The following is a 10,225-nucleotide window of genomic DNA, read 5'->3' on the forward strand; positions in this document are numbered from 1 at the left end:
TCCAACCCAAAAAAAAACAGTTTATTCCCGATTGTCCCACTTTTTAAAATTTTAGAGTTCTGATTGTCCCACATTAAAAGTTCTGATTGTCCCACATTATTTTATGAAGTAAAATGTTCTTAGATAAACAATGTAACTGTTGTTTGTTTTACTAAATAAACAAGAATTAATTTATTGCACATTTAATATTAATTTTATAGAAGTATAAAAAAATGTTTTTTAAATCATTAGATTAATGCACTTTTTATTAAAAAAATATAATATTTCTGACTTATGAAATATATCTACAATGTTACGTAATTTATAAAACAAATTTCAATACCGTAATTTTAATTACATTTTCTCTATAAAGTTTTTGAATAAATAATGCCATTAATTTAAAAAAAAAAGGTATAGACTCATTTACATTCTACACTCTAGACGAACTTGTTGATGGAGAGATTTTTCCACAAGTCTTTACAATTTTACTAGGGAAGTCAGAGGACATTAATACAACATTCTCTACACTATTGAAGACTGCTAACACCCAAAGTCAGATTCACCTGAACCCAACAACTTCCTTTTTTCGATAACGAAGCTGTTGTCTAGAATTCTGCCAGATCAGCCTTTCCATGAATCAATATTAAAGGTTGTTTTCCAATATTCCCAGTGTCTTTGCCATAAAGTGCAGTCAACAGGACTCGTCACCAACTATAAAGAAGAACCAGACTTCCATAAAAAAAAGATGTGGTATGATTGCCAATGAGACAACTCTCCATAAAAGACTAAATGACACAGAAATTAACAACTATAGGTTACAATACGGCCTTCAACAATGAGCAAAGCCCATACAGCAGAGTCAGCTTTAAATGCCCCATATGAAAAATGTAAAACAATTAAAACTAGAAAAACTAACGACCTAATTTATGTACAAAATAATGAACGAAAAACAAATGTGTTACACAGTAACAAACGACAACCACTGAATTACAGGCTCCTGACTTGGGACAGACACATACAGAACGTGGCGGGGTTAAACTTTTTTGAAGGCACCAATCCTACCACTAACCTGGGACAGTGTTGTAACAGTACAACATAAGAATAAACTAAAAAAAATAAGTTGAAAAAGGCTTAACTCATCAGATGGGTACAGACAGAAATACATCTAACAAATCACAGAGTGGACATGGACGTGGACGGCTACTTATACATCCCCACAACAAAGACACTAAGTACAGATCTTAGAGTACTCGCAGTTACTGACAGCTAGTTCAAAGCCAATAAAAACTAATTAAAAAAATCATGCATCTAAGACTAAAATTTTATGATTTCATATTATATTCCATGTTTGATGATACTTCAATTGTACCTACTACATGTATGTGCAAAATATAATATGTAAGTATTATTATTTGTTCATGGTTTTTTTCATATTCTATAAGTTACAGTGATTAGTAACTGCTACACACTATAAAAACAAATTAATCACTATCAAAACAATTCCCAATTGTCCCACAAACATATTCCCGATTGTCCCACAAAATTTCATTACTTTTTACCTGTAATTTTAAAAAGTGGGACAATCGGGAAGACATCAAAAAAACAAACAAACAAAAAACACAAAATGTATAAATAAAGCTGGCCTATTATTATAATAAGTATCATTGCACATGTAGAAGAATTTGCAAAATGTTATAATTATAGAATTTTAGAAGTGTGATCTCTATCCCTTTAAGCTCTGAAAACATTGAATTGAAGTCCTTTGGAAGTGTTGGAGGCTATCTCCAAACCATGACAGAGACTATCTCTTAAAATGCCCATCATCAACTAAAGATGTAAGTTGGTAAGGTACCCTCCTTGTGTCATGTCTAAAAATTGCCCCAGATGATGGGGTCACTTTTAAGCAAATAGAACTTTTAAATAGTACAGTTTTTAAAGTTGATAAAGGTCAAATGAGACATCAGGTTGCAAGGTTGCCAGCCAAACCCTCCAAGGTTACAGGTTTATTTGACCATGTTGGAGCCACTTTGTTAGTGTCCTTCATTTGGTCTTTTACAGATTGATAAAAATATATATTTGACTTTAAAATGTAAGACATGTCAAAGAATAAATTGCTTTTTTTTTGTAGTTGGATTGCTGTCTTATGATGATTGACATATGACCTACATCTCCTTTTCAACTTTTATTCATATACACTTTAGGTTTTAAAAAATATTATGAAGATGATAAATGATGAATGAATACATAACATTCAGTGCAAAATATTATGTGCATATTCCAGACAAATACATTTAAATGAGATAGGATTACATCCTGCTTTGTATTAGCATAAGAGGCAGAGTTGAATTATCAATGTTCAAGTTCATATCCTGAATTGGATTTGTCAACGTATATTTTTGTTTCCGCCTAACAGAAGTTCCCCTGGAAACTTTGTTATAAACAATGTCATAATATCTGTTCCTTTTGAAACAAATATTGTATACCCTTTATTCTGTAAAGAACAAATACTGTAATATTTGTTCCAATGGAAATAATATTACAGAATATTTCTTCCACTTGGAACTAATATTATGAAGGAACTTCTATTCAATGACACTAGAATATAAAGAATAGAGAATAATGAGTCAAAAATTCTAAAGAATAGAGAAAAATGGACTAAAAATTAAATATATACAGAAATGTAGAACCCCTCATCTACACCCTCTTTATATGATGCTAGACTAAAAAATATCTTTTTCAAAGTCTTTGATTTTGCTTAGCCTAGTCATGTTGAATACATGACCTCTTTTAATGAAGGCATGCACACCTCCCAATTATTATTAAGGAAATTAACAACATTATCAATATTCCCCAAAATACAATAGAAAAAAAAGAGTAAAAAATTTAAAAAATCGATTTTTTTTAGTTTGCAAAATGGCAGTTCGTGACCTTTTTGCACAGAAATCATTATAACTTTTTTATCATGTCTATTAGTCTTTAAAATGCAACATCTCATTTTTTCAATAATTTGCTCTTCTTTTTAAATTTGCTTTTCTCATTCATAATACTATCCATATACTTACCTCAACAGTCTTATATGTTAACATCTTCTAAAAATACATACAGGAACATTCTTCTTCTAAGACTAGGCTAAAAATAATTTGGAGTAAAAAACTTAACCAGTGAATGACATGATCACATATAAAGGTTATTAAAATTGTGTAGTGACAACTACTCACTGCAGACCCTACTTTTCAAAAGGTACATGGATAAGTGAGGGTCTGGATGGGGGTTCTTCATTTCTGTATTCTTTTTAAGACTATTTTTCTCTATTCTTTATAAATTTTGCCTGTTATTCTCTATTCTTTATATTTTAGCACCCCATTATTCTCTTTTTTTTATATTTTTTTGCCTATTTTTCTGCATTCTTTATTTTGGCTTTTTATCCTGCACATTTTGTCCATTATTCTCTATTCTGTAAACCCCATTCACACCCTTGTAAGATTAAGTACTATGCGGCTGGCTGCCTGGCTAAATCTAAATAACATTTGGGGTGTTCAGATTATAGAGATTTTGTTCATTTGCAATAGTAAGCTTCAAATACAATGTAACTGTCAAGACAAATAATTTTCATCATTTAAGTTTCAACATTTTTTCCCATGTATTCATGACATAGTCTTTACATATTACTTGTTAAAAAAATAAACAGACTTCTAAAAGCTGATTTAATACAATAGACTAAACAAATCCCATAGAAAAATGCATAACTTCCTGGCACCTTTGATGAAAATTGTGCATGATATCCTAAAAGAACCTTGAACCGATTTTAAAAAGTTTGGGTTTCTAAGAGCTTTGTAGTTGAAACACAAAAACATTCTATAAAATACCTCAGGACTGCTATTATTTTTAACTGGTATAAAGACCAAATTGGTGTTTTTTTTAACTTAAGCCAGGTTGGATGGTTGTCCAGGTGCAAGATATCTTAAGTTTTTACAAAGAAATAACCTCGATCGGTATGAATTTGGATAATTTTGTTTTATATTAGATCAATGTAAACTGTAAATTTAAAACTGAGACATTGTGTGATTTACAAAAGCTCTGTCAGTCTTGTGGGACAAGGGACAAAGTTTGTAATCAGAACTCTTTAAAAAATAATTTCCAATATAGAAACAATTTTGCTGTTACAGTGTCTGTCTGTCTAATACAGATTTTGAAATAATAAAGAAAAACACAAAATTGCTGAACAGAAAATTGTCATATAAGTGTAATAAGAAGTCTTCTGATAATTATGATAGAATTAAGTAGTCAAATTTTGATTGTGTTTTTGATCTTGGTCAGATTTTCTCTCTCTGTTATCAATACTTTTTTATTTACCCTTATGTGTTTTTTTAACCAAGGTGGTCATGTTACAAGATGTTGGTTGATTTGCAGAAACAAACAAAACACAAACTTTATTCTACAATTCCTTGAGCATCATTCAATCAAGTTTGGTTAAAATTGGTGCAGTAGTTTAAGATTAAGTTGATGGATGCCAATTGATGAGAATTTTAAATGGCACAAAGAGAGGTAAAAAAGTACTTTGTAACCAGCTTTTTACAGAAATATTATTTGTAAAGCCAGCAGTAAGTTTATGAATTGTTCTTTTAAAAAATCTGTCTTTTTTTTTTTGCTTAATAGACTTATTGATGAAGGTTATCATACTGTTGTTGTCCAATCACTGCTTCTGGTATTTTTTGGGGATTAACATCAATTCCTAGTATAAAGTTTGAATAAAATAGAAAATGTTTCTTTCGTTTTTGTTATGCATTCAAATTCTTTTGTTTATTTTGAACATTGCATGTAATCATGTCTTCTTTGAAGTGTTTATGAAATCTCCTACAAACTTGCTTTCAGTAACTACAAGCATTCTTTGAGATGCAGTAGCTTCAAGCAAATTTTTTTTTGGTCATGGAACTTTTTCCAGATATGCTTGTTATGGTCCCACCAATGCTCACTCCACATCACAATCATTCAATTTTTAGCACAGGATAGTTCTTTTGTCAGATATGCTTATCCCTTGTTAATTAACTCCAAATAAAGAGGTAATCAGGAAGGACATGTTATAAAAAATCATATTTTTTCCAGATTATATGGATTGCACCCCTGCCTGAATTGCCTCAGCAGGACATCAAGGGAAAGACAGATGTTAAAGGATGCCACTTGAAAGAGACCCCCTCTCAAAACTCCTTGGATCCGCCACTGATATGGTATTATTTTGTTTATACTTGTCTTTTAATACCTATTGCACTGTTATTCTGAAGTTAAGTGCTTTTCCTGCATTGATTTTTTTTTGTATTTTCTTTTATGTACCTTTTGTTAGCTATAGTCCATTGATCAAAATTAAATAGAGGCTCTAAAGAGCCTGTGTCTATGTGCATATTCAACAAAGGACACTCTCCCAACATGTTAAGACAAAAATAGAATTCATGAAAAAAATCTCTTTTTTGTTGATCTTGTTAATGCTGATAATTTTGTCTGTTTAATTTCTCTCCATCTTCTATAGTTTTTGCCCAAACCACAAAAGAGGGTGAAAAAAAATCCTCATTTAAGGGCAATAACTCCTATAAAGAGTGACAGTCTACTAACTATATTGGCAAAATTTGACTTTTTGGTAGATCATTTTTGTTATTTAAAGTTTTTATATATCCATTATAATTTTTATCATATAAGGCAAAACACAAAAAAAATGGCATAAATCATAAAAGGCAATAACTCTAATAAGGAGTCATCGGACAATTTACTCCATATTGTCTTAATTATAGATCTTGTCTTGCTGATCACTTTCACTTATTTAAATTTCTATCTATCTATCGTCATCAAAGGGCATAACTCTAATAGGAGTTGACTGACGATTTCGACAATGGGGGGACTTATTTGTAGATCTTGTCTTGCTGATCATTTTTGCAATTTAAAATTTTTCTCTATCTATTATAGTTTCAAGATAATAGGCAAAAATGAAAAAATTGATAAAATTTGTTATTTAAGGGCAATAACTCCTATTAGAAGTCGCCTGACAGTTTTGACATAAATGGACAATTGGTAGAGCTGAACACATTTCTGCCTCTGTCAGATTTTCTCTATAACAGTTTTTCAAAATAATAGACAAAACTTGCATTTTTAAGTTTACCCCTATGTTCTATATTTACCCATGTTGGCCTTCTTGGTTGGCAGGCAGGGTCATTGGTCACATTTTTTAAACTAAATGCCCCAATGATGATTGTAGCCAAGTTTGGTTAAATTTGGTCCTGTAGTTTCAGAGAAGATTTTGTAAAAGTTAACAGACAACGAAAACAGGTGCCAAGTGATGAGAAAAGATCACTTAGACCTTTGGGCCAGGTGAGCTAAAAAGGGGGAAAGTTCAGATCTCAAAAATAAACCATTCACATATTCAATGTTTTTAGACTGTGTTGACCTCTAGATGACTTTTGGGTTATATTTGTATTACTGGAGAGCTTTCTCATTGTCCTATACCAAACAACTCCTAATTATTCAACATAATAAGTTGCATAGACAGTAAAAATTTAAACCACAATATAAAGATTTTATTGAGTTTTTATTTTCTTTTTCACAGGCTTCTGTTCTTTACTTCTCTTAGGTTTATCTGTAAGACATTCCTGAATAAACTTTCTGATAACACAATCTATTTCTAGTACTATTTCTTCACTGGGTTTTCCCTTTATTTCAAGTCCATGATTTCCTCCTTCAATCCAGTGCACCTGACATTTGGTCATGTGATCAAGGATAGGTAAAAACAACTCCCTGTCACACATATTATCATCTGTTCCACTAACAAAAAGGACTGGCTTTGTGACATCATAAAGTGGACCATCTCGTAACTGTTTGAAGTCATTAGGTTTATGTAAAGGATATGATAAACATATGACACCTTGTAAAAGATCGGTCATCGTAGGATCACAACAAACACCAACAGCTGCCCTTGATCCCATGGAACGTCCTGAAACCAATTAATGTATACAATTATAATGACTCTGCCCTATTTTATCTAAGCTTATCAAAATATATGTAAATATAATATATAGATGACATTGATTCACATGGCTAATTATATAAGAACGTGATAAAAGATAAATAAATTATACAGCATGTTTATTGTTGACCTATTCTTTCTGAGTTTTGTACAAGAAATAAAAATATATCATTCAGGAACACAGCATGGGAATTGTTTTGTGTACCGGTTATACAAGTTATGATCTAAGGACAAAATTAAAAACATTTGGTTTACTGTAAAGTTATTGACCCTTCAAATATAGGGGTTATACTAAGTTTTGCTAGTTTTAAAAATTAGTTGTAAGATTGCATTAAACAATAAAAAATAATTTCTAAGACTATTCAAAAAATAAGAAGATCTGAAGAGTCAGATTTGCTGACCTAGCAAAACTCCATAGTCATACTCCACATAACTTTTTATAAAATGGTACATGTATCATTTTTTTCATTTTAATAATTCATATGCATTTTATTATATACACAGGTTTCTTGGGGTAATATTAATTTTTCTATCATAATTATGTTGGTATTGTAAAAAATAGTAAATATTATGACAGAATGAAAATTAATCAGCTATATATATGTATATACAAATGTAATCTTGAGTTTACGAAAATAAACATATAAAATCAGGTCATAAGTTTTCTCGTTTGAATTGTTTTACGTTTTTCATTTCTAGGCCTTTTATAGCTTGCTATGCGGTATGGGTTTTGCTCATTGATGAAGGCGATAAGGTGACCTATAGTTGCTAATGTCTACATCTTTTGGTCTCTGGTGGAAAGTAGTCTCATTGGCTATCATACCACATCTTCTTAATTACATATAGTCCTTTTTGTTTCTTTTATATAATAATTTTAAAATGCCAAAAAAATCATTTTGTTATATCACTAACACCTTCCGTTGAAATTTGGAGGATTTTACTTGTACTAAGCTGAACAACATTAAGTTTTTTTACAACTAAAAATTACAATACATGACACTTTAAATCTGTGAAACTTACCTCCAATAAAGCATCCCTTTAGATGAGGATATTTCTCCTTTACATAGTCCTGAAATATACAAACTTCATTTAGCCATGTTAGCTGACAAAACCTTTTCCCTCTTTTACACCAAGTTATGAGTTATCTCCCATCAGAATACAGAACAAAAGTCACTGTTCAGTTTTGAGGTAATTTTTTCTTTGATTAACAAAAGATTTAATTTTTTAAACCATTTTTGTCTGATTCTTGCATTTACTTAATATTTTAAGCAAAACTTGTTAAAATTTAATAATGATGGAATAACTGTTAAAAACAAGTTGTCAAAGTGGCTTAATTGACTGGCTAATCATGGTGCCAAAAAACATATCCATAATGGCATTGCACGATTTTCATATAACAAATACTAATTAACTTTGTTCCTAGACTAAATAATTAAATTATGACTTTTTGTCCTATCAACTTTGTGAGTTTCTGTCCATTTTAATACCAGTATCTTTACACAGTTCAAACATGTATGGCAATTTTGAAAAAAAAACAAAAACTCAAATATTTCAATCCATATATCATGTATACTACAAATAAGAAATACAGTAATAATATTGTACATCTATCAATATGTAGTCTGTTTTATAAGCTGTATGCATGTATGTAGATCCAAAAATGTTTTTGAAATCTGAATAAAATACACTATATATAGTTAAATAAACTTTTTCTTATTGCAGAAATTTCATGAAAGTAGGGGCCTCGGTGGCCGAGTGGTCTAAGTAGTCGAACTACTGTATCACTAGCCAGTCAACACTGATGTTGTCAGTTCGAATCCTGTACGGGGCAAGTGCACTGGACTCCAATCTTAATCGACTAGGATTGTCAGTTTTCCTACCTAAGGTCGGTGGTTCTCTCCAGGCACTCCGGCTTCCTCCACCAATAAAAACTGACTGCCAAGAAATAGCACAATATTGTTGAAAGTGGCTTTGAGCACCAATCAATGATGAAAGTAACGTTTTACCGGTAACTTTCAAATTATACAGAAAATATAAACTTTTAAATGTCCATTTATAATTTTGAAAAAAACTTAAAAATCTTTACCACTATTCCTGTAAACACTTTAATCCTATAGCCAAGGTTCAATCCTTTACAGGTAAAACGTAAGACTAAATATCCTGCTTCAGCTAATTTCTCTGCTATACAAACTAGCTGTTTATGGTTCATGTCCCCTCCAGCACCATGTGTAAGTATAATTCCATAGCAAATCTTAGCAGGATCATTGTAATAAGTCAGACAGGCTTCATACTTCTTCTTTCCCAATTCTATTTCAATACATCTGTAATGCATGGCATATCTTATGTAAATAAAAATGGATTCTGCCCAGCAGTTTTATCTGCTGGTGGTCACAGTGCATTGCAACTTGGAGGTTGGGATTTACTGCTGAAAAACAATTACATTAACTTGAAATTTAGTTGTTATTTGCAATCATTTGAGCACTATAGAAATACACTTAGAAAAAAATATTAGAGCTCACAAATTCATACCTCAACTATTGCATAACAGAAATATGTGTCCATATTAGGAAGAGCCCAATGGCATTAATTATGTATTAAAGATTCCATAATGTTTGACTGAAATCCAGTCAGCAATTTAAGAGAGGTTGCAGATTCAAGGTAACAATCCCTTATAACCTACAGGACAAAGTCCATGACATGCTAATGCTGTGGGATTGATTGATTTTCGGTTGCTTAACATCCAGTGGCAAATATTTCATGCATGTTCAAGACGAGATAAAATTAGGGTATATTGGAAAGGGACAGAAATTTTGCCTTGCAACTGGCCACCTATACGGACCAGTCAATAAGGGTTGTTGCAAGGGATCTTAGCAAGCCGAGAGCGAGGCATCAGATTAAATGTTCCCATTCTGACCAGACAGTAATGCTGTGGGAAACTCAAAGTTCTTAATCAACTAATTGAAGTTTCTGAGTATGTTTCTTGCGCAAATGTTGGAATGTCACTGTATATTTTCGGTTCCTGCTTCATGTACAGCAGCAAAGCCTATGATTTGACGACTGGCAGTAAACATATTTGATTTCAGTAGAAGTGAATACTTTTTGTCGAAGAATAAAAATATATCACCTATCATAAAGCAGCTTTCTCTCAACTTGGTTTCCCGCCATATTTCTTCTTTGTGAAAAGTCTCGATAACTCCCGAATGTACTTAACTGGTATCGATATTTTTTTGCTAGCTCTCT

At 31.4% G+C, this 10,225-nt stretch overlaps 1 protein-coding gene across 1 annotated transcript; it reads right to left on the minus strand.

The window, feature by feature from the left end:
* Window positions 1–6,537: 6,537 nt before the first annotated feature.
* LOC127738615 (testis-expressed protein 30-like) lies at window positions 6,538–10,153 on the minus strand. The gene is made up of 4 exons (XM_052249947.1): window positions 10,110–10,153; window positions 9,072–9,306; window positions 8,006–8,054; window positions 6,538–6,952 (listed from the first exon to the last, which is right to left on the minus strand). Exons 1-4 carry the CDS (start codon window positions 10,148–10,150, stop codon window positions 6,540–6,542), a joined length of 738 nt encoding a protein of 245 aa, XP_052105907.1. The 5' UTR covers window positions 10,151–10,153; the 3' UTR covers window positions 6,538–6,539.
* Window positions 10,154–10,225: the final 72 nt, after the last annotated feature.

This window comes from Mytilus californianus, unplaced genomic scaffold, assembly GCF_021869535.1.
Source record: "Mytilus californianus isolate M0D057914Y unplaced genomic scaffold, xbMytCali1.0.p SCAF_4, whole genome shotgun sequence".
Classification (NCBI taxonomy): Eukaryota; Metazoa; Mollusca; class Bivalvia; order Mytilida; family Mytilidae; genus Mytilus; species Mytilus californianus.